This window comes from Choloepus didactylus, chromosome 13, assembly GCF_015220235.1.
Source record: "Choloepus didactylus isolate mChoDid1 chromosome 13, mChoDid1.pri, whole genome shotgun sequence".
Lineage (NCBI taxonomy): Eukaryota > Metazoa > Chordata > Mammalia > Pilosa > Megalonychidae > Choloepus > Choloepus didactylus.
The window spans coordinates 34,980,051-35,004,998 of NC_051319.1; the positions used below are offsets into that span (position 1 = coordinate 34,980,051).

Below are 24,948 nucleotides of genomic sequence, written 5' to 3' on the forward strand. Positions count from 1 at the left end.
GCAGGCCCAAGGTCAGAGAGAGCAGGCCCAAGGTCAGAGAGCTGGTTAGCACTAGAGCCAGGACCATGGTCCAGACGGAGCCAGGCTGTCTCCACTTTTGTGTTATGAGAGTCATACTGTGAAAAAGATCATCTATGACAGTAAGATGATCTATCATCCTAATTTGCCTGAGATTGAGGGGGTTCCCAGTATGCATGAATTTCAGTTTTAAACGCGGGACATTCCCAGGCAAACCCGGATGAGTTAGTCAAGCAATGTGACAACCACAAGTTCACCTTGACTCCATTCTTGGTCATCTTGCTGATAGACTCAAAATCTGAAATAATGAAGGCCACCAGGTAAGTGCTCATCTTCACAGTGACATCAAAATGGTCTTCTATGAGTCCATCAGCAACAGTCACGGATTTCACCTAAAATCAGAAAAACTCAAATGATCAAATAATCCAATTATTCAATACATCAAAAACTCTCATAAAGAGAAATTTTCTAACTACGAGGCATATATGGCATGACATTTCTCTAATTATTTAAAAACTTTTCAATGTCCATGGTTATAATTTAGATATTAAGGTTAAACCATTCTTCTCAATTTCTCTATTATTGAGATATAATTCACATATCACAAAATTCCCTATTTTAAAGTGTATATTTCAATGGTTTTTAGTATATTCATAAAGTTGTGCAACCATCACCACTCAATTTCTTTTAAACAATCCAGATGACTGTAAATAGACTCACATTTGGTATACAAGGATTGATAATCAAGAGGGACAAAGCAAAACCGAGATTGCTGGTTTTGCCAAGATGTGGTCCACTTTTCCTAAAAACACAGGTTTGAGAATTATCTAGAAAAGCAACATCTAGTTTGTGCCGTAAACTGGGCAATATTTACCTGCACACAACCTAAAAAGGGCTTCTATTTTCCTGTATAATTTAAAGTTACCCACTCCTGGGCCTGCCCCTGCAAAGCATCCTCCAAATTCTGATTTGCTTCATTGGAATCAGCTTTTAAGTGCAATCAGAGAGCACCCTTGCAGGGTGGGGTCAGGGTGATGGAGGTACATTCTAAGGGGTCTGCTGCTAAAGAAATCTAATACCTCAGCAGACAGAAAGCCCTGAGGAGGGCCCCAGAGAAAGAACCAGAAAGAACTAGTCTGGGAAAAACCAAGTTAGGCATTTTTCCTGTAATCTCATTCCCACCTCTAGTCCTATGCCCTCCTCCTTCCTCTTCTCAATACCTACCAGCCACGAGCTATGCTGCCTGCTGGCCTCCCTTTGGTCATTCAAACCCCGACTCTGATAGCCTACCTAGGTTTACTCTTGAAGGACCCCAAATTACCTCTTCTTTATTAATGCCTTCTACGCACCCCCCAACCAAAATATCCATTCCTGAAGCTGTGCTGAGGTCAGTTAATTATTTAGGAAAGTAAGCTAATTCAAATTTAAATATGATTAACTCCTGCCCATTGACCAACCACTTTGATGTTCCAATGGTATAGTCACTTTTCCAGCCACCACACAGATCCCTGCAAACCCCATTTTCCCTCCTTTCATCACCTCATCCACAGAATGAGGTTAGGTTACTTCTATTAGATTTCTGCCAGTGGAAGGGCTTTCCTGTCCAAGGGGCAAGATTGTAGACTTCCCTCTCCTAACCAAGTAGGTCCGGATACCCATGGATTTAGACTCCAGCAGCTTGGCAACACCTCACAGGCTTCTGGTCATCCCTTGACAAGCCTACAAATTTCTCCACTAATCCTGTTTAGTCCTTCAGTCTCCCCCTCCTCTCCACCTCATTCCTGGTCTTCATTTTCCTATAGCAGTGACTCCATAATTAGAGAACTCACTCCCATCCCAGGGAGCAGTACTATAATATTAGGGGAGGAAATTAATTCAAAAAAGCATATTCTGTATCTCAAATTTATATCAGAAAAATGGCATAAAATATTTCTTGTTTTTCCATATGCAAACTAGGGGAGAGAAAACAAAAGTTCTTGCCTGGTAGGAATTTGCAGAACAGTGCTTTTCACAGGGGACAGCACTTCAGTGGGGCCAGCCAGAATCTTCTTTGAGGGAGGAATCATTAAGGTTTCAAAGGTGGGAAGGGGTATAGCTTTTTAAAGGTTGAGGAGCGCTGTGCTAGAGGTTGATCTGTGGCTCTCACAGCCCCTAGGTCCTGAGACATTGTTTCCCTGGTTGGCACAGGGATGAGGCTGGGCACCCTTCAGCCCTCTGGCAAAACCTATTCCAACCCGAGTCTCATCCCTGTGAGCTTCTCAACAAAGCATGTGCTTCCGAGAGGAGATGTATAGCTGCAGAATGACAGCCCAGTTGGCTCTGCTTCTAAGCTACCAGAATCACAGGATAATGACACTAACTGAGTGGTCATCTCCAATGCTTTTATTCATTTGGCAAGATCATCTCCTTGCCACTTTTAAAAATCAGAGGAAACATTGTCCTGATCTGCTTTGAAACTGGAGGATACTGGTTTCTCTTAGAGGAACGAAACTATTTTTCATTACTTCAGCACCACTAATATTTTGAAAGACTACTTTTCTTCTCTTTTCCTGTCTACCTCAGTTCATCTTCATAGTTTTACAAAGTTTATAGTTGATTAGTATATAGAAATCATAGAAAATAACTATATACCAGAAATATGGCCTTACTAGACAAAATACTCTCCTTAAAATTCTTTTAGGATTAAAAGATCATATAACTTTTAAAATGAGGGTGAAAGTGCGTCACAAAAGGCTAAGTAAACGCAGGGCACTATCATTTAAACCTGACCTGATTCCCTACTCAGTTTCCCTCCTGTCAACACTGATGGCGTGGAATATCACTTTCACTGATTTCCTGAATCTGATCTGTTTCCTTCGGAATCTTGTTTTGGGGGGGTGGGGTGGCAATTTTTTCTTTGACTTCAAAAATTGTGCATTGAAATATAAGCATAGGTGGGAAACAAAAAAGAAAAATTAGAAACCATCAGGCAATAAAACAAATAAAACATGTGGTCTGAATGTGAACATCAGTAAGGACATGCAAGTCACAGCAAATCAATAGATGTTTCCTATGAGTACACATATAGGAGCTCAGACTTACTAACGGCATATTGGAGATGGCGAGGTGCCTTGGCTCCCTTCTGACTTTGATTGAGAAACTCGCTTTGAGGGCAGGTTCATCAAAGCAGGGAAAGGCCATTCGAGCTGCAGTAGGTTCAAACTGTGTTGATGCAAGTATCCTAACATTGTGGCAAGAGAAATAAAAGTATAGCATGAAGCACCAGGGACTCTAAAATAGTTGTTTTGCTTTGTTTTTTGCAGTTCCTAAAGTGACTATAAGATTGATGGAATTCACTGCTAAAAATAATCTTTTACTTGACAAAAACTATCATTAACTAAGCTAAAAAATAAGAAACTGGAAATGTTAACTGAAACATATTTGACAACTTTGTTTTCCTTTGTTTTCCTTATTTGTAGCTAGGATCTCTGATGATGTTATTAGTTAAGATAAGGTCAAATTGAATCAGAATGGCATCCTTATAAATAAAGAAAATTTGGACAGAGTCAGGACACATATGACATAAGATGGCATATGGCAGAGGCAGAGATTATGGATTGCTGGCAAGCCATCACCAGAATGCCATACACTTCAGAGAAGGCATGGCCCTGAGGGCACCTTGATTTTGGACTTCCAGCCTCCAAAATTGTGAAATAATAAATTCCTGTTGGTTAAGCCAAGTAGTCCATGGTATTCTGTTACAGCAGCCCTGGCAAACTAAGACACTTTTAAGAGTGTTAACAGAAAATAAACTCTTAAAAATTGGTAAGAGAAAAACCAAAACAAAGTAGAACATGGGCAAAGGTCATAGGCAGGCAATTCACAAAAGAACCTACAAATAGTCAATAAACATATCAAAATCTGCTCAACTTTCTTAACAATCAAAGTGATATAAATTAAAAGGAGATATCCCTTGTTGGCTCTAAAAAGATCACCAATACATGGTATGGGTGAGGAGTGAGGAGATGTAGAAAGGGACATCAACCTTTAAGTGTATAGACCTATTACCTTAGCAATTTCACTTCTAAGCATTTTTTTCTAAATAAATGATTTAATAAAATGTGCAAGGTACATTTACAAAGATGCACATCAAAGTGTTTTGCCAATACTGAAAAAGTTAGAAACAACTTAACTGCCATCCAGAGGGGGTTGGGGATTAGTTAAATAAATCAATGTTATACATTCCCATGTTTTCACCTCTAGCTTTCCTTCTGGTGACTACATGACTGTAAACTACCCCTTTCACCCACATTCACTCACAATCCAGCACCATTAGTTATACTCACAATAATATGCTAGTTACCTCTGTTTCCAAACATTTAAGATCAACCTAGCTAAACATCCTGCACAAATTAAGCAATTGCTCCTTATTCTCTAGCCTCATTCTATCCCCTGGTAACCTATATTTTAGATTTTATGTCCATGAATTTACATATTATAATTAAAAAAATCAATGCACAAACAAAACAGACTACAATAAAGTTATTACACGGTTGATGCATATCATTAGTCATGTAAAATATCTCCCCAACATATTAAGTTAAAACTCCTTGTTAAAACAGAAAATGTAACAACTGCATTTATATAAGATAATGTGTATGCATATACAGAGAGAAGCCTAGAAAGATGTTCCCCTAAAACAGAAATAGTGATTATCTCTGGGGGTTATGATTGGGATAAATTTTACTTTTTTTCACTCTTTTTAGTACCTCCTGATATTTTTTCTCTCAGGAAAATAATATGGAAGTCAGAAAAACAAGTCAATATAATCTACTAACAAATGAAATTTGATTTTAAAATTTATTTTAAAATATCCCAAAACAAGTCACCTCAACAGAATCAGAGCAAAGCAGGTAGAATCTCTAAAAAAGCTTTAACTAAGGGAAAAAAATTACCCTAGTTGGTCAAAAGAATTAAAAATATTTATTATAGCATAAAGTTAATTAAACAAACAGATATTTATTCTGACAGATGTGGAAGAAGGGAAATTGGTTAAAATAAAATGAAAAATGAGACCAAAAAAGGCAGGAAAAATATATATTGGCCATTTTTGCCATTTGGCAAAACCATTACTGAAGAAATGTTCAACAATAAAGGTAATTTTAAAGGACAGTCCATCTGAAATAATAAATTTAGCATGGGCAGTGTTTGAAGCTTGAAAAAAGAGAAGAACATTACCTCACTTCTCCTTCCTTGGTTCTGTAGGTGCTTTTATAAAATCCATGGAAACTCTCCGAGAGATTGCCAGCATAGTCAATGACAACTGTGTACGGAAGCCCAGCAACGAGGGGCTCTGTGGCCAGGAGTGCGATCTGTTCCCAAGGCGCGTATTCCAGGACCCTCAGGCGGTCTTCAGACTGCCTCTCTCCAGCCCCTTTCCTGAGGGTGGCCCTGGATATCTGCAGGCGGTGGCTGTGCAGGATAATGGCACTGGTGGGCTGGCTGGCTGTGATTTCTACTTCAGTGGTTCCCCAAAAAGTCAAAGTGGTGAGATTTGCGTGGATCATGAGATCGTAATGCACGGGGATGACATGCTCAGGAAGTCGCATTTTATTCCAAGGAAATGGTGACCCATCACTAGCTTTTGGAGAGGTGGTTTCACTGCTCTGACACCACGAAGGAGTTGACACAGTTAAGAGAGTCAACAGTGAGGAAAGGAGAAATGACATGGTTGCGAGCGGCCATCTGAGGGATTCAGACACCATCTTCTTGCTTAAAATACCTACCGACACAAATGTTCAAAAGCAAAAGTTTTTTCAAAAGTCATTAAAATGTTATTAAGAAAGTATAATTTCAGAGTTTATCTGCCCAGGATTAATACATACAGATTAAAAATTTCGAAAGTACTAGGTCTTTTCCTGAAGGTAAAGTTGGTTAACAGCAATCATTAACACATCCTAAAAAGCATCCTTTGGCTTTCAAAGTTTAAATGATCTGCATCGGTTGGGAGTTCTTGGCTGAAATCAAAAGAACAAGCTTTAGCTGGTTTAGACAGAAAAGAAATTACTAAAGGATCCTGAGTAGATCACTGCATGAGTCACACAATTACCAGGACACTGAGAAACCAGATTCATTAGACAGACAAAGGTGGACAGCCAGAACTACAACATAAAAACAACAGAGCAGTCTACCACACTTCCCACCAACACTGGAGCCCTTCTGCCCTAGAAATCGGATGCTGCCACTGTTGCAATCACCACCAGAATGAGTTCTCCGGTGTCCCTGCTCTTTTGCATTACTTTTTTCTACTTCAGAGTCCCAGGAAGAAGCATCCAATTGTCTGAGCAGAGGTCAGCTGTCTACACTCCCAGGCAGGGAGGCAGAGAAAGCAAGAATCTGGACTTCAGTTGTGCAATGGGAAACGACAGTGTTTGCTTCCCACCAAGCCTCACAAGGTAGAGAATTCCTAAAACATAGGAAGCATAGGAAGGGGACCTGGAGGGGTGGGGGGTAAGGGGTAACAAATATCCATACAGGAACTGTTAATAGCATTGGTGTCTTTGTCAATTTGATTGTTTCCTTAGCCAGGAATGAGTTAAAGAAATTATGGTGATTTTCACAATAGTTTGTGACAAATATACAGTTAATTCTCATAATTTGCGAATTCCACATTTGTGAATTCTCCTACTTGCTGAAAGTTATTTGTAAGCCCCAAATCAATATTCACTGTGCTAGCATGGGTGTGCAAGCACATGTAGGAACATGGGCAGATGTGTGAACATGGGGACATGGGCAGAGTGGTGAATATTTTGAGTGGCCCAACACGCATGTTTCCACCTGAGGTTGACAAGGTGATGCTCTGCATTCTTGTTTCAGCTCTCACAATGTGAATGTGTGCTTTTCCCAGTACACTTATAGCCATGGTTTTTGCATGTCTGTGCCTTTTGTTGGTGATTTCTCTGTTTAAAATGGCCCCAAGCTTAGTGCTGAAGTGCTGCATAGTGTTCCTAGGTGTGATGTGCCTTACAGAGAAAGTACATGTTTCAGATGAGCTTCTCTCAGGCATCAGGTACAGTGCTGTTGGCCGTGAGTTCAGTGTTAATGAATCAACAACTTATTTAAAGAGTTCCAATTACTTGTCCCACAATGCAATTTACGATTAAACTTGCCTAAAGTTATGTTCAGAGGCTCTGTTTAAGTGTTGCTCTAAAATACTCTGAAGGCAAGGATGTTCTTCTAGATGGGCTTAAAAATGGTGGCAGTCTCTAAAGAGCTGGGAAACAAAGAACTTCCTAGGGATTTGTATGCAGATATAAGGAGAAAGCAAAAGGCACAAGGTGTCTTTGAACAAGAACACCCATGAAGCACTATGTTTTGGTCAGCAGATGAAATATTATCAGAGGCTCCCAGGAACCTATCCCAATATTTCAACTAGCAGCAATGGTTCAATGTTTGCTAATTCAGTGTCATGGAGACTTTAGAGAATATAACTACTGCAAATAGTGAGAATCAACTGTCTCAATCATCTGGATCCCCTCTTACAATCATCCAATCATTATGTGTTGAATGCCTGCTACATGCAAGTCTGTGTGCTCAGTACCATGTGGGGTACAACAATACACAAGACACAGACCTACCCTCAATGACTTCAAAACCTGGCAGGACAGACAACATCATAAAAGAGAGTGCTGGGGCAGAATGCAACTCTCTCCCATGGAGAGAGAGTGACTGGCTCCTGAGTGACTCTGTGGCATGTCTTCCTAGCAAGATAGGCATTTGAGCATGGCAGAACATGGCCAGATTTGGAAATGAAGGGAGTGTATTAAAAGCACTGCAGGTGGAGCAAGCAAGAGCAGGAGCTAAAGTGCAAAGGGAAAAAAAATAGGGCTGTTTGGACAATCATGTGGACAGAGAGAGCCTTTGGAGGACTTGGACAATACTCACAAGGCAAGGAAGGGGAGTAGCTCCAAGATTACACCGTGAACAAACCGGGAGCCGTGCTGCAGACCACATTTTGCACTTTATTTCCAAGACCACAGGACATAAAAGCAACGTGAATTCTCAGGGATTTGGCAATACATGCCCTGAGAATCTCTTACATGAAGACACCCCTCTAATGGGTGTTTTCCAGGAGAGGCCCCGGCCAGGTGAGCTCAGGTAACTGGCCCCTAGTCCCTCAAACTCTTCTGGCTCCTTGACCAGGTGAAAAAAGCAGCAACACTTCAATATGGACCCCTCAACGGATCATGAATTCTCCCTCTAAGAGACTTCAGTGGTTCTCAATTCTGGCTGCATATTAACATAATTTGGGAAGTTTTTTAAAATGATTGAAGCCTGGACCCCTATTGAGAACAATTAAACTGGAATCTATGGTCATAAGCTCATGGCATCAGATTTTTTTTTAAAAACTTTCACAGAGATTCTACTGAGAAGTCACAGTAGAGAACCTCCTAAATAATCCTTGCCTAACCCTAACCTTTGAATCCTATACGGTATGACAGTATTTTGAGGTAATAGCCAATGTGCTCTCTTCAACCCCTCACTTTCCATTCTGCTCCCTTCCCAAAACACAGTTAAAACCAGTTACCTTCCTCTACCCCCACGGATCTGGAGGCTGAACAGAAAAGTCACCAACACAGTAATACACAGTCAACCACAGAGACATCACAAGCCTGTTTCAAAAGGCACCACTTAGATAAGGCAGAAGGGAGATATGAACAGGGAAAACAGGTTTTTCGTTTGCTTTGTTTTGTTTTGCTTTTGTCTAGGAACCAACTAAATGATGCTTCCCAGCCAAGAAGAAGTAGAGCAATTGGGAGCAGAAAAGAGTTAAACACCAGTATGTTACAGAGTTCCTGCCCCTACCTCTCAGGCAGAGTCCCAGAGCAGGAGTAGAATGAACTTGGGGAACCAGACAGTAAATGGAACTTGTAACCTGCCTCCAGCCGGAATTTCTGATGGCGGCAGCTTAGTGGGCGTGACCTGTGCCCCAAGAGGATGGGGATGGCAGGTCCAGGCATGCAGGGACTCTGGAAGTTTTCTCCGAGAACCCAAGTGGAGAACTAAAAATTCCAACTGGTTCTGAGCTGAGAGACCTAGTACCAGAGGCTTTGTGAGGTTGAATACAAGAGCTGGCCAAAGAGAACACGGCTGTATCTCAAGGATAATGCAGTGCCAGGAAACCAAAATGGGACATGTAATACAGTGTGAAGTTGGAAATGGTAAATAGCTTTACTAATCATCTTGATCTTGCTTAAAACTCCCCTTACACAGGAAACTAGAGAGAAGAAACAAAAACAACTGAGGCAGGGTGACATGCCAAAGATCCCTCGCAGTGCTGACAAAGTTTCTTTGCTGTAATAAAATGAGTCAAACTGATGCCAACAAGTCTGCTAATCTTCACCAGATAACAAACCTTGAGGTTGCTTACTAACGGACTATGACCCAAAGGCAGCCCATTCTTCCCTGGTAACTCACATCTTCCTTGTCCTTCTCCATGCCCCCCATGTCCTCTCTTTATAAATTTTCTCCCCAAACCCAGCCCCTTTGAGCAATAACTTCATTTTAGTTCTGCTCCGCACTAGTGCTGCTTTATTTAGTAATAAATAAACTTCTTCTGAGCTTTGGTTTTCAGCATAACAACAGCACAAATGTCAGAATTTATTCCTCACCAGTAAATGGATAAATGATGCAATGTTTTTTGAGTACTAACTTTTTCCTGAAGGAAAAATTACTCAACGTGTATAATTAACTTAACTAGTAAGAAGAAATGCATAATTAGCAACAATCATTAAAAACCACTAAATTTTGCACTCCACTGAATGCTGGACAGGAATTCTCAGAACCTGTAAACACCTCACTGAACCTATTTTTTTCTTTTTTTACATTCTGCTTCTCTTTACTAAATTACCAATACCCTGTGGCAAGGACCAGTCTTATGGATTTGGTACATCATAGGTACTTGCTGAATGTTTGACACTAAAGGATTGAATTGCAGTCCCCTCCCCTAAGCCTTCGGATTGAACAATTTGCCTAAAACATAACTCTTCAAAAGCTTCCCTCTCCCTCTGAATTTTTGGCTGGGCCACCTAAGCACTGTGTATGGCAGCCTAAGAAACTAAGGCTCCAGCCTTATCTCCCATAAGCCCTCTACATACATCCTAAGATCCAGCCATGGGCTTTAGTTGTTCTCAATATGTGCCCAGCACTTCTCCCCAGATAAAGTAATGGATACTTTTATTTAAGAACCCAACCCAAGGTAGTCTCTAGTATTTTTTTTGCACATTATCAAGTCTTGTAATGGATACTTTTATTTAAGAACCCAACCTAAGGTAGTCTCTAGTATTTTTTCTTCAATGCGATTAATATATATATATAATTAAAATATATATATTTATATTTGTATATATATTATTTTTATTCTTAATAATTTTACATCATATATATATATATATATATATAATCACGCTTACACTCAGAAAACCTGGCTTTGAGTTCTTACTCTCCCACCTTCTGTATGACCTTGGGCGAATGATTTAATGCCAGCTTCATTCTCTTCATGTGTAAAATGAAATAATAATATCTCTCTCACAGGATTGTTGTGAGGATTAAATGAGTTAAAATATCTCCAATTGTTCATTCCACAAATATTTATTGAGGGCCTATGACGTGCCATGTTTTTCATTATGCATTAGCAATACAAGACACCACAAGATCCTGGATCTCAGAGCTTACGAGAGCACTGGGGAGGATAGATTTTTAACAAATTAACACACACACAAATATATAGTTAAAAAACTGTGAAAAAGACTAGAAAGGAAACAAACTCACACATACTAAGAAAAAAATAACAAGGCAGAGCAATTTACATCAGGTGGTGAGGATAACTTACCTGAGACTAAAAGAACAAATGCAAGTTAGCTAAAAGTGAGAAGGACAAGGAACAGAAGCAATGTGGTAACTCACAGGCAGATAGAACTAGAGAGAACTAGAGAGAACTACTAGTTATGAAGGCCAGTGAGCCTGCAGCACAGCACACAGGGCACAATACAAGGCTGCAGAGGTGGGCAGGGGCTAGACGACCTCACAACCTTGTAGGCAAGTTAAATATTTTGGATCACATTTAAATACACGTTTTGAGCCAGGAGGTCTTTGTGATCCAGTGCTTGTTTTAAGATTGCACTGGTTGTTGTGCAAAAAGTGGAGGACTACAACAGAGCAAGAGTGAAGGCCAGAAGACCAGTGAAGAAGTTCTCGGAAGCAGTATAGACAAGGTAGGCTAGTGGCTTGTACTGGGGTGCTATCAAAGAGAGAGAAATGAATGGATTCCACATCTACATTTAGGGTGGATTGGAAGACAGAGGGCAGAGAAAGACTGTACCAGGGACAGCTCCCAGGTTTCTGGAATGAATATATGGGTAGACGGAGATGCCCATTACTGCAACGGAGAAGGTCCATCGAGGAACAAATTTTAAAGGGAGGAGGGAGAATCAAGAGTTCATTTTTAAATGCTTAATTTAAGATGTCTATGACATGATATCCAAGGAAAAATATCAAGCAGGAAGTTGAATATACAGAGAGATAAGATGCTTGTTTGTTTTAGCAGCATAAAACAGCACATATTTATTATCTCAATTTCTGTGGATCAGAAATCTGGGTATGGCTTAGCTGGGGTCTTTGCTTCAGGTCTCACTTTCAATCCAGGTTAAGGCCCACCTGAAAACATGCCACTTAGCACAATTCCAGATCCTCAGGGAAAGAGACAACTCTGGCCAGTTTTTTAAATTTGTGTTTTTAACTGTTGATTGCTTCCAGAGTTGAGAGCAAATACTCTGGGCATTTAATAGAAAACAGCATTTCTTTCCCACCCTGGCCTACACAAAGAACGTAAATGAAAAGGTTAAGGAAGTGTTTTTTCTTCCCCTTCCTCTTAGGAAATTAACTTGTAGGCCCACCTGGCCAGTGAAGCATCCAGATAGGAAAGGCCAATTTGTTCAAATGCGAGAGCTTATTGTGAATCAAACCCTGCTCGAGCCAGAAGCGAAGGAAGGAGTTAACTGCTGAACAAGAAGTGCAGGAGAAGCAGGGAGATAGGTGACGCTCAGGACACACGCGGCCGCTGATTCCAGAACATCGCCCACGCCCACCCTAACGGCTAACGCTACGCCACGCTCGTTTCTCTGGCAACCATCCGCAAGGTGCCCTGCCTGGACGCACAAAGGCCTAATCCCACCGTCACCCCCGGGCCCCTCCATTTGGCCCTACTCTGGAGTTGGGGAGGGTGGTGCCGCTGGCAGGAATGCTGCCGCCAAGACGAGCGCAGAGAGAGCCCCCCGCCAGCTGGAAAGTGGCGTGGCCGGGGCAGCGAACAGGGCAGGCGCGCCGGCCACGCGCCCGCTGCCTTCTCCCAGGGTCAAGCTGGAGGACTGGGTGGGCCGCAGACCGACCGCCCTCTCGGCGGACTCGAACCCAGGCCCCAGCGACGCATCGCAGCCCCGCTGCCCGCTTCCTCGCCCGGCTGCGCTCTCTCTGACCCCGCAGCCCCGAACCCCGCGGGGAGACTTGGGGAGGGGCGCATTGTACCTGGAGGGTCTGGGGCCGGAGCCGCTCACCTTCCTGCCGCCGCCTGCCTCGGGGGCCCGGGAACCGAAAGTGAAAGTGGAACCCTGGGTAGCTGCAGGAGGCTCGGCAGGAGCGCGGAGGCCCGAGCCCTCGTGGCATTTACCGGGGAGCCGCGGGCGGAGGCGGGAGCCTGGGGAAGGGGAAACCAGGGAGTGGGTCTGAGCGAGAGAGGCCTCCCTTTCAAGGCATGAATGAGTGCTACACGCGGGGGAAGCTGCGCGGCTGGAATCCACGGGGGATAAGGCAGTGAGGAGCTCCCCTTTCTGACCGCGAATCATTTTCTCTATGTTGTCTTCTGAGGTATACTTTCACTGCTTAACCATTAGAGGAACACAGGCGTGGGACAAGCAGGCCCCTCCAAGGGATCCAGCGGGTCGGGAGCTCCCTTGTCCATCTTGCCTGGGCGGGCTCGACGCTCATTGGATTTAGGAGGTGTCCACCATCTCGTTTCTGCAAATAGACTAAGAGCTGTTGGCCCGCCTCAGAAAGAAGCAGGAACACAGCAGAATTCGTTGTTGCGAAATGGTGAACCTGCGGTTGCAGTGCAGAGTGTTTCCAGAAAGAGCCGCCACAGAGGAGGGTGGACTAAAGATGGCCCCCAGAACTTTCCCACCAAGGGCACTGGCCCTCAAGGATTTTCTGCTCCTCACATTAAAACTGCTCTTTCAAAACAAATTGCCCGTCTTTCAGTCCCCTTAGAACCTCAAGACTGGATGAAATCTCCAAGAAGCCCATCTTTAAATACTTCAAGGTAAGAGCCAGGAAAGCACAAACGTTCAAATTCACTAAATGCTACAAGTTGGTAGGTGGACCTTGGTTCCTACGGGAGTGCGACCCTTCTCATACTACTATACTTAGGCTTCCTCAAACCAATTTCTTCTATCCCCCTTCTTTTGAGAACTGGGGGTTCCAAGTCACTGGAACAGTATTTTTTTAATCGTATTTTTAAATTGTAGAATATAACATATATACATAAAAGTGATAACTTTCCAAGTGCAATTTAGCAAGTAGTTAGCAAATTTCAAAGAATATTGTAGGTTACAATTCCACAGTTTCAGTTATTTCCTTATTTTGAAATAGAACATACATACAAAAAGGTAATATTTTTCAGAGCATGATTTATCAACTAGTAGATAAATAGGAAATTTCCAAAGTTATTATGAGTTATAGTACCATAGTTTCAGTCATTTCCTTATTGTGAAATCTAACATATATACATAAAGGTATAATTTTCAAATTACTATTTAACAAGTAGCTATAGAACAAATTTCAAAGGATGCTATGGGTTACAGTTTCACCATTTCAAGTCTTTCCTTCTAACTACTCTAATACCCTAGCAACTAAGAAAAAGTAAATTATATCAAGATTCAGTATTCATAATCCTTTGTTAAATTTCATCTTGTCTGTTGCTACCCCTCCTCTAATTTAACTGGAACAGTATTTTTGAAATTTTTTTTTTTAATCGGTTGCTTCCTTTTGAAAAACTTTATTTTTTTGCATATTCTCTCCAGTCAAAATGTTGAAATAGGCAAGTGGAGAACAGACCTGAGGAGGCAAATGGAAGACTGCAGCATAGGCATGTTGAACTGCAGCAGGTGTTCCCTGTGCCTAAATAGCCACCAACTAATTTACCTGCTCGAATAATGCCAGCCTCACTTCATGTTTAGTGTCCATGCAATTCCAAACATGGAAAGGAAAAATAAAACTATTAAAACAGTCAGTGACATTTTAAAAACTAATTTCTGTGTTGTATTAATCAGGATTCAGTTGCTGAGAACAGCATCCAATCAAGGTATTTAATCAGAAAAGGGTTTATTGCAGGCTGTTGTAAGACTTACTAATCATTGGGGAGGCTTTAAAAACACATGCTAGACTGAGCTTCCAGGAACAGATACCAAAGCCATAATGCAGAACTTGACCTCCAACAGAGCTGCTTTTCCTGCCATAATCCAGAAGGCATCTGCCGATTTGAGAAGCTGCCACCACAGCTACTGGCCTCAGCACCACATCAGGTATGCTGCAGTCTGTCCCAGCAAAACATATGCCTCTCTCCCCACTTAACCCAGTAACAAATTCAAATCTCCCACCAGTGCTTCTGTTTGTTGAGCCTAAAGCACATTTGGAACCTAAGAACATGGGAGTCTGCAAAATAAAATTTTAGCTTTCCAGACTCTGCAGTGAAGTTAGGAATTCTGGAAGGAGGTTGGAAGAGACGCTGAGTGAGTGTATCACAAAATCCACCACAAATGCTAAAGAGGTGGCCTCAAGTTATTGTGATTGTTTTTGTGGACAAAAATAATAATAATTAGGAAATCAATTGCAGACTTTGATAATGAGAGGCATGAAGAGATTGTGATGAGCATTTAACTTAGTGACATAAGCATATTACCAAGAATCAGTTTATGATTTGGAATCTAAAGTATCTCTCTGGGGACACTTTTTTTATGAGTTCTGTTCAGTATCCTTTCTTGCCCTCCTTCTGGTAATGAACTGTCACATGATTCTGCTTCTGGTCTCAGATGAACATAGTACCCCCAATCTCTGGCCACAGTGACTGACTGGTCCAAGAATTGGCTCATGACCAAAGCCAAGCCAAACAGAAGCCTTGCCTATGATCATTCTGGCTGAAGCTGTCAAGGAAGCCTCTTTTCCCCCACCCTTTGAGGTACCAATACTGTAAGAATATGGGTCTAGAGTTAATCCCCACTGTGGGACGATGGCCAAGAGAATGAAGCCAACACCAAAGAAAGAAGAAGAAATAAGAGACAGAATTTGAGAGGCTGATTTCTGATATCACCCTTAGGGCCCAAAGTTATCCCATTTCTATAGCTATTCTTTTAGTTCTGTGAGCCACCCAACACACTTCCAATGAACCCTCCCTTTGGATTATTCTAATTGTATCATTTGGGGATTAGTTGCATGAAATTTCAAGAGTCCTAATGAATCACAGTCTCAAATTTATAACCTGATAGTTCCAGTAATCACTTGAAGGAAGGCAGTGTCCTTTGTGTCCCATGGGGAAAAAAATGAGATTTTTTCCATATATTGTTTGAAGTTGACCTAAACCTGAACTAAATTTCAAATCAACAGACTTGATTTAAGTGATTTTGATCATGTCATTCAAGTTCAAATAAGTAGACGCTAAGAAAAACTCACTTTTTTAAAAAAGATTGGCTGACAACTGATGTAACACAATCACCATATTTTCACTCTACAACTTCCAGCTGTATAGTGTGGACAGCCCCAGATGTTTTGCTGGCAGTGGGGAAGAGCTAAAGAAAACTGTGAGACCAGGAAAAGGGGAGGGGTCATGTCATTTCAAACACTATAGAACCAGGTCAGATCAGCATTTATGAATGCAGAGTACAAAATAATCACTCTCAAGGAGGGTTTAATTTCAGGATGAATTCTGAATTCCCAGGATTGACATATGCCTTTCCAAGCACCATATTCTAATGTTTTCTGAGTGGAAATAGTTGCCTTTCAGAATATCATTAGAAGATTGAGCATATGGTAGACTTCAAGCATCCATGGATTTAATATTCATGGTTTTGACTATATTGGGTCACCTGAATGTCTAGAACACAAGTAGTTTGTAATTTTACTGAGGCATGAATTAGAATTACATGAACTGAGAGACAAAGTCACTTGACCAGTGAGTGGGCCTGCCCTGTCACCCATCCCAACCAATTCTTTTACTCCCTTTTCATCATCACAGACAGTCACTTTCTAAGGTGATTAAAACCTCAAAAAATTTCAAGCTTCATTTCTAGAATTTCGTTAAGGATCTTAAAGAGAGCACTTAAAGTTTTTAAAGTTTATTTTACTGCATTCTTTGGGAGAAAATATATACTCGAGTGGTATTTGAGACTTGAGTCTTGGGACATGGTCTTAAGTCTGCTCTAGTATAAACATTACTAATTTTCTTTAAGCTGTGGAGGATAGTATAACACATGAGTAATTTTTTAGATGGAGTTTTTCGGATATAAATTGCTAATAATTCTGAAAATGAGATTTTCTTTCATTTGTCTTTAAAAAAAGAAAGCCATGTCTTTATAAAATTGCAAACAAGCAAATGCTACTCGGTTGGTTGCCCAATCAAGTGGTATTTTCCCATTCTTTATCCTGGTTTTCATGTAGTATTTGATGTTGTTTATATCGTCTTCCTTCTTGCAATCTCTCACCTCCCTTGGCTTCAGAGATACCACTTTCATAATAATAATTCCAAACCTCTATCTATCTATCTATCTATCTATCTATCTGTCTGTCTGTCTATCTATCCTTCTCTCCATCCATCTATCTATATTTACTTTGATTTCTCTCCTAAAATCTAGATCTGTATAAATACTGCTTACTCTGGAAAGCACTCTTGGGTGTTCCATCAACACTTTAGAAGGCTCCAAAAGAAACTGCCCTCATCCCTCACAAACTCATATTCTCCTTCTGTGTTGCCTTTGTGAGCCCTCTCCCTGATGGCAGATCTGGACAAAAGGCACCCCTGGACATTCAGTCCCAAAAGGTCTTGGGGAAGCACAGGAAGGGAGCAAGGGCAATTAATAAAGGTATTTCTTGTTTATAACTGGATACTAGAAGTTATATCCTAGACCTAAACCAAGTGCCAAATTCAATGCAAGTGAAACAAATCTAACCTAGGAGCTAAGTGAAAAATAAGAGATGTGGAGTCCAAAAAGGAGACCCCAAGGCAACAGGAAATCCAAGACTGATAAAAGCATGAGGGTATGTCTCACTAATAAGAACTGGTATATAGTGAGAACTTGCTGTGTGCTAAGCCACATGCCAAACACTTTTTATTAGGTATCTGTACCAGTTTGTATATATTATGCCCCCAGAAAAAGCTATGTTCTTTGATGCAGTCTTATGTGGGCAGACATATTAGTGTTGATTAGATTGTAATTCTTTGAGTGTTACCATGGAGATGCGTCCCACCCAACTGTAGGTGATAACTCTGATTAGATAATTTCCGTGCAGGCATGGCCCCACCTATTCAGCATGGGCCTTGATTAGTTTACTGGAGCACTATATAAGCTCAGACAGAAGGAGTGAGCTTGCTACAGCCAAAAGGGACACTTTGAAGAATGCACAGGAGCTGAGAGAGGAGCTTCAGCTTACAGAGACATTTTGGAGATGGCCTTTGAAAGCAGATTTCTGCTCCAGAGAAGCTAAGAGAGGACAAACGCCCCAAGAGCAACTAAAAGTGACATTTTTGAGAAGCTGAAGCCTAGGGAGGAACGCAACCTGGGAGAAAGTCATTTTGAAACCAGAACTTGGAGCAGACACCAGCCACGTGCCTTCCCAGCTAACAGAGGTTTTCCGGATGCCATTGGCCATCCTCCAATAAAGGTACCCGATTGTTGATTTGTTACCTTGGACACTTTATGGCCTTAAGACTGTAACTGTGTAACCAAATAAACCCCCTTTTATAAAAGCCAATCCATTTCTGGTGTTTTGCATTCTGGCAGCATTAGCAAACCAGAACAGTATCTAATTTAATTCTCACAATATTATGAGGTAAATACCTTTATTGCTTCCATTTACAGATGAGAAAACTGAAGCTTTGAAAAATAAGTAACCAGCAGGATACATATCTGGGAAGCAACAGAACCAGGTTAGTGGCAGGACCAGGATGAATTCTGAACACAGTGCCCATGCTTTTTAAATCTTTCCTCATGTAGGTTTACTTGTGCACCATATTAGTTTAAAAGGAATCAGTGGAGGATTTACTGTTTCAAATGTGGTTATTGTCCTGCCTTCCACTCAGTCGCCCAAGCTAGATGCCACTAATGCATCAGCATCACCTGGGACCCTTCATCCCTTTACCACTCAGCCTCACCAGGCCCTGTGAATATTACCTCGATAGAGTGTCTTGAAGCTTCCCTGCCTCCCCATTCCTGTTGCCTCTAACCAGCTTTAGTTATCTCACCTGGACAATTACAGTATCCTCTTACCTTAACTTCCATTCTCTTTCCCCCTCTTCAATCTGTTTTCCATACTGTCATCTGTCTAAACCATCCTTCTAGGCAAGCATGCGGCCCAGAAATCTAAACCATGGTGCCAGAGTTCAGGTAGGGATGGAGACAGAACACCCCCCATCATGGGAAAAAAAGCCAAATTAAAAACCTTGTCCAGGGGCAAAAGTGAGCCCAGAACACTGTATAAAATCGAGACAAAGTATCATTCCAGCTAGAACCAAGAAAGAGATCCAAATATTGGGACTTAAGCAGACAGGCTACAACTAGATTCAGCCAAATGAACAAGTGGAAAGGGAGAGCAAGTAGAAGGCAAACATTTCTCAAGAGGGACTTTGAATTTGCCTGGGGGTGGGAAGAGACAGGAGCTTTTTAGGGAATGGTACTAATTTTCTATATGATATAATAAATTACCACCAATTCAGCATCTTAAAACAACATGCAGTTTCTGTGGATCTAGATCTAAGGCAAAGCTTAACTGGGTCTTCTGCTTAGGGTCTCACAAGGCTGCACCCAAGGTATCAATTATCCAGGGTTGCAGTCTCATCTGAGGCTTGACTGGGGAAGGATCCGCTTCCAAGCTCACTCAGGCTGCTGACAGAATTCAGCTCTGTGAGGATGTACAACTGAGCACTTCAATTTCTTGCTGACTGTGGGCAAGTGGCCTCCCCTCATCTCCTAGAGACCACCTGCCATTCTTTACCATGTGGGGTCCCTTAAAATTGCTGTCTACTTCATCAATGCAAGCAAGGGAGGGGGAGCCTCCAGCAAGATGAGCATTGCCATCTATGTACTCATGATGTAATCGCATACATCTGGTCACCTTTGCCATATTCTGTGAGTTAGAAGCAAGTGGCAGGTCCTGCCCACAGGGAAGGGACCATGCAAGCACCTGGACACTAGGAGGCAAGGATCGTGGAGACCACCTTGAGGGTCTCTCCATAATAGGGACCAGGAGTTTTCAACACCATTTCTCACCTTTCCTCTTCTCACCGTTTTCTCTGCCATCACCCTAATCCAAGTCCACCCTGTTTCTTGCCTAGACATTACAAAAGCCTCCAAATTCTCCCTATTTCTGCATTTATCTCTTTCCAATCCATTCCATGCAGCAAAGTTTCCTCTTAAAATGGACAAGAATCTTTGTTCCTCACTAAAATGTGCAAGAACTATTACATTTTGTTATTTTATCTAAATTAAATTCCATTCCAGGGTCCCATCCTACCAGGCTGGTAGGAAATCAAGCCTCAATGATTATTGGCTTCATTCCACCCTTAGCCCAGGACTCTACCAGAGCCGACAGTCTTAAGCACTGCCAAAGTGTCACAGAGTTGACCCTGGTCACAGGTGCCCATTGGTTACCATGGAGGTACCCACTCTCCCAGGCTTCATGTCCAGGGGCTCTGCTGCCTCCGGGCCTTGCTGAGACACAGAAATCTTTGTGACTAGAACCCATCTTTCTTAGATGCAGCAAGTGCCCATCGTTTCTGAGGTCTTCGGGCCTCCCTAGGGACACAGGCACCAAGTGGTACACTTGTCTCCTCTGTCTTTGGGATTTACAGTCTTTCACTTTGACCCAGATTGGGAAGAAAAAGCCTCTTATTAATTTCTCTCTTCCCTGCCCCTCTGAGTCACCAGAGGATACAACTTTTAGCATAGTCAGGGAAGGAAGAAAGCAGGTCAATGACTATAAGTCCCTTTCCCTGTTTCTCTCCCCTGCAAGACAAGACCCTGTGTTCTTTCTTCCCCCCATCCTCTACCTATATTTCAAGAGTCTCATTTTTCTCCCTTCTCTCTGCAGTGCAGCTGCACCAGCTTTTTAATTCTTCAATTGCACCATGCTTCCTCTGACTCCACAATCTTACTACGTATTATTCTAGCTGCCTAAATTATCTCCAGTACCAACTTCTTTTAATTAATTCCCATTCATCCCTCAACTCTTCACTTCTCTGAGAGCAGGAAGGGATATAGTTACCAACTGAGCCTAGCCTTCTGAGAAACCAGAGTGATTTCATGTCTGATCTCTCTCTGATTTCCTGAGATCCACCTCAACCCAAGCATATTTTAGCTTTGTCATATATATATATACATATATATATATATATATATATATGTATATATATATGAAATAGTTGAACAATACATGATGTATCTTTGACCTTGAACTCAGCTTAAGATATAAAGCATTGCAAATATATTTAAATCACTAAGGGTCTTTTTGAGTGTAGTCTACAATGAAATTTCCATCTTTCTCATAATTCCCTGGCATTTCCTTTATTGGCTGGCCTGGATTTGTTTTGCCTCTGATTCAGCATTGCCATGTCTTCCTATGGGATCCAATGACCTCTCCAAGTTAGTTTCTCCCCATGTGCTCCAACAGTAGATTAACAGGATTGTTTGGTGACTCCTGAGAGACCCCTTCCTTGACAGTCAGCTCTCTGGGGACCCACAGATGGGTGCTCCCGCCCTGGGAGCCAGTACAGAACCAGTCATCACTGCTTTAGTAAGTCCTTTTCTGCCTGAAGAAACAGCTGAGCTCGAGTTACTACAAGTGACCCATCTTCCCCTTGCTTCTCTCCTTCCCTACCCTGACCAGCTATAGCAAGGTTGATTCAGAGGGGTGTTGAGTTCAGTTAGACTGAGTTTGGAGGAGAATGTAACACCAAATTTTTATCCTGTCTAAACCTTTTATGAGTATAAATGAGGAAGATTGATGGTCCAGTGTCCTCTGTACCAACAACCATCATGACTATTTAATTTAGGCACAGTGTTGCCAGCCTTTTGGATGGCATTTAAAAATTAGCATTCTCATCCAAAGCCTGATCAAATGTTCAGCCAAGCTGTGCTAGTTTGGATGTATTATGTCCCCCAAAAAGGCCATTATCTTTGATGCAATCTTGTGTGGGCAGATGCATTAGTGTTGATTAGATTGTAATTCTTTTGAGTGTTTCCATGGAGATGTGACCCACCCAACTGTGGGTGATGACTGTGATTGGATAGTTTCCATGGAGGGGTGACTCCACCCATTCAGCATGGGCCTTGATTAGTGTACCAGAGCACTATATAAGCTCAGTCAAAAGAAGCAAGCTTGCTACAGCCAAGAGGAACACTGAAGAACTCACAGGAACTGAGACAGAAGGAACTCATAGCTAGCTGGAGTTGAGAGAGACATTTTGAAGATGACTGTTGGAAGCTGATGCAGACATTTTGGTGAATGCCATTTTGAAACGCAACCTGCAAGTGAGCAGACGCCAGTCACGTGCCTTCTCACCTAACAGAGGTTTTCCAGATGCCAATCGCCTTTCTCCAGTGAAGGTACCCTTTGTTTATGGACACTTTATGGTCTTAAGACTGTAACTTTGTAACCAAATAAACCCCCTTTTATAAAAGCCAATCCATTTCTGGTGCTTTGCATTCTGGCAGCATTAGCAAACCAGAACACAAGCCCACTTAAGAATACAAATTACCTCAGAATCTAGATCCTTCATATTCTCCTCTGGCAAACTAGGTTTGGCCTCAGGTGCCTGGCCCTGCTCTAGATCTTGGTAATGCCTTAACCAAGGCCAAAATGTCTCTTCTGCTGGTCCAGGAGGTTTGTCTCCACGCATAAGTTGGATCACAGTTTCCTGCTTTAAACCCCTCCATGGCTTCCCTTAACACTTCTGCAGGTCTATAAGACCCAATGTGAGCTAGCCCCTGCCCTCCTTTAAATTTAATCTCTCTACTGATTGCTAGATTTCTACCATTCTGAACTTCTTTAATTTCCACAGCACACAGTAGGCATTTTTTTTTTGCCTCACACATGCTCTTCTCTCAGTCTGGAAAACTCTGTCTTCCCTCCTGCAAATAATTGGACTTCAATTTAAATATACCAACTTCCCTGACTACCTTATCAAAAGTAGATTCTTTATAAATACACTTCATTCTTTAACACAGCTTTAATCACAATTTTTATTCCTTTAAAAGAATATCCCATTTCCTTGGTCTTTGGTCAGTCTCCTTATCTAGTTCATAAGTTCCATAAGGCCAGAATTGGTGTCTCTTTTTTTCGCCATTTATTTCCCGGGATCTAACAGAGAACACGTCCTATTGAATGTGCTCCATAAATCACTGCTGAATAAAAGAAGGGAGAAAGCAAGAGGAAGGAAAGAAAAATGGATACAGAGTTCTCACATGTTAGTCCCTTGGTTAAAAGTTGTCAATAGTTCGTTACCATCTACATATTTTAACTATTGTTCCTCCTACTAGTTAGTAGTATGTCAAATATAGTTACTATATTTCTTTCATTGTAACACATGCAATTATTTCATTTAGCACTGTAAAAGAAAAAGAAGATTGATGCCCATAAAATTGTGAGGTGCCATCAATTTCAAATCTGTTCTCAATGATCTTTCCATTGCTGCTTCCTATATAACTGAGATGGTCTAGATGTTTGATTTTAAGCTTGACTCTCCTTGTCCTTCCCTCAGCACTAAGGTTTGCTACCTCCCTCTAAACTGGCTCCTGTAAATCAGATCTACTCCTCCACCAAAACTGAACTTGTTCATTCTTGATAAAAATAAAAGAGTCAACTGACTTTAAAAAAAATTTCAAATATGTTTAAATGTGAAACATCATCAATTATGGAATTGATGAAAAATTGTTAACTACAAGTCTGTCTTACCTGCTGGATGGATCCATATCTTATTTATCTTTGTCTTAACCAGCACCAAGCACAGAATGTGGTATAGAACAGATGCTCAGTAGCATTAGTTTAGTTTAGTTATTTGATGTGGCACCCATTTCCCATGCCAAGTCACCTGGCTTTCCTTCTTTGTACATCCCTGATTGCTGTCCATGTTTCTGATGGGCTGAAGAGTTTTGTTTCTTTTGAAATGCCTGTACTACATGAAATCTGGTGCTTTTTCATTTTTGACATGGCCTTACTGTATGCTGTCTTCTATGTTGCAACTAAATATCTGCCAGATTCACATGTGTGCTCTTGAATTGAGGCCATCCTCCCCAACACACACACACACGCACACACTCACACATACACAAATTTTAACAAGCCTAGTGACCTTACTAATGCAACTTTAGGTGTTGTGGCAAACTAGCATGGCAGAGAAATTGGACAGGAGGAACTTTCAGAAACTTCAATTAAGTTGCTAATTACTCCTATCTAGACACTGGGCTGTCCTTTCCCTAAGCTGTGTTTATTTCTGATATCTATTTAGGAAAAACAAAGGAAATAAAACTCTTCACCCCAAATAAATCCTGTTCCTTTGTATCCTTTTTATATAGGACTACTTTAAACAAGGAATCCCAAAAAGGGTGACGTGGTAGATTAAATTTAGCTAGCTAAGCTCAGCAGATGTGGCTGTGTGGTATTTTGGTTTTGTTTGTTTTCAAAATTTTTGTTGTGTAGATAAGTACAACACAAATTTTCCATTTTAACCACTTTCCTTTTTACATTTCAATGATATTAATTACATTCACAATGTTGTACCAACATCATTTATTACCAAAACTTTTTCATGACCCCAAACAGAAACTCTGTACATATTAAGCAATAATTCCTTGTTCTTCACTCCTTCTCAGCCCCTAGTAATCTGTAATCTACTTTGTGTCTCCAAGAATTTGCTTATTCTAGGTATTTCATATAAGTGGGATCATACAATGTATGTCCTTTTGTGTCTGGTTTATTTTCCTCAACATGATGACTTCAAGGTTTATCCATGTTGTAGCATGTATCACAACTTCGTTCTTTTTTACTGCTGAATAACATTTCATTGTATCACAATTTCTTTATCCATTTATCAATTGAGGAACACTTGGATGGCTTCCATATATTGGCAATTCTGAATAATGCCACTATGAACATCAGTGTGCAAATATCTGTTCAAATACATGCTTTCAGTTATTTGGGATATATACCTAGAAGTGGAATTGCCAGTTCATATGGTAATTCTACGTTTAACTTTCTGAGAGACTGCCAAATTGCCTTCCAGTGCACCTGCACGGCTTTACATTCCCACCAGCAATGCTGTCACATTCCTATTTCCCACATCCTCACCAACACTTGTTATTCTCCTTTTTTAAAAAAATAATAAGCATCCTTGTGAGTGTGAAGTGGTATCTCATTGTGGTTTTAAATGTCTATTAGAGTCCTTTGCCCATTTGTTTTTTAAATTTTAATTTTGAAATACTTTGAAACTTACAGCACATTTACAAAAATAATACAAACCCCGTGTCATATATTCCCATTACACACGGGGCCCTTGATACTGTGTGAATTTTTGAACCCTGCCTTGAATGTTGTTGATTTTCTTCTCTAAGAGGACCTCCAGCTCACCATGTCCCCCGA

General features: G+C 41.2%; 2 protein-coding genes across 4 annotated transcripts in view; one reads left to right on the forward strand and one right to left on the reverse strand.

Moving 5' to 3' along the window:
* ERAP1 (endoplasmic reticulum aminopeptidase 1) overlaps positions 1-12,880 on the reverse strand; it is a 30,870-nt gene extending 17,990 nt beyond the window's left edge. The window contains exons 1-5 of one of the 3 annotated variants that reach the window (XM_037801317.1): positions 12,580-12,705; positions 5,883-6,014; positions 5,236-5,779; positions 3,100-3,238; positions 276-410 (exon numbers count right to left, since the gene is read on the reverse strand). In XM_037801317.1, coding sequence (XP_037657245.1) covers positions 276-410; positions 3,100-3,238; positions 5,236-5,762 — 801 coding nt within the window. In that variant the 5' untranslated portion in view covers positions 5,763-5,779; positions 5,883-6,014; positions 12,580-12,705. Of the gene's footprint in view, positions 1-275; positions 411-3,099; positions 3,239-5,235; positions 5,780-5,882; positions 6,015-12,579 lie in introns of all 3 variants that reach the window. The other 2 variants (XM_037801315.1, XM_037801316.1) reach the window with 2 other exon arrangements.
* Positions 12,806-24,948, forward strand: part of LOC119507661 — a 73,658-nt gene continuing 61,515 nt past the window's right edge. Inside the window, exons 1-3 of the mRNA XM_037800884.1 lie at positions 12,806-12,864; positions 12,947-13,369; positions 14,547-14,630. Of these exons, the coding sequence (XP_037656812.1) occupies positions 12,806-12,864; positions 12,947-13,369; positions 14,547-14,630 (566 nt within the window). The remainder of the gene's footprint in view (positions 12,865-12,946; positions 13,370-14,546; positions 14,631-24,948) is intronic.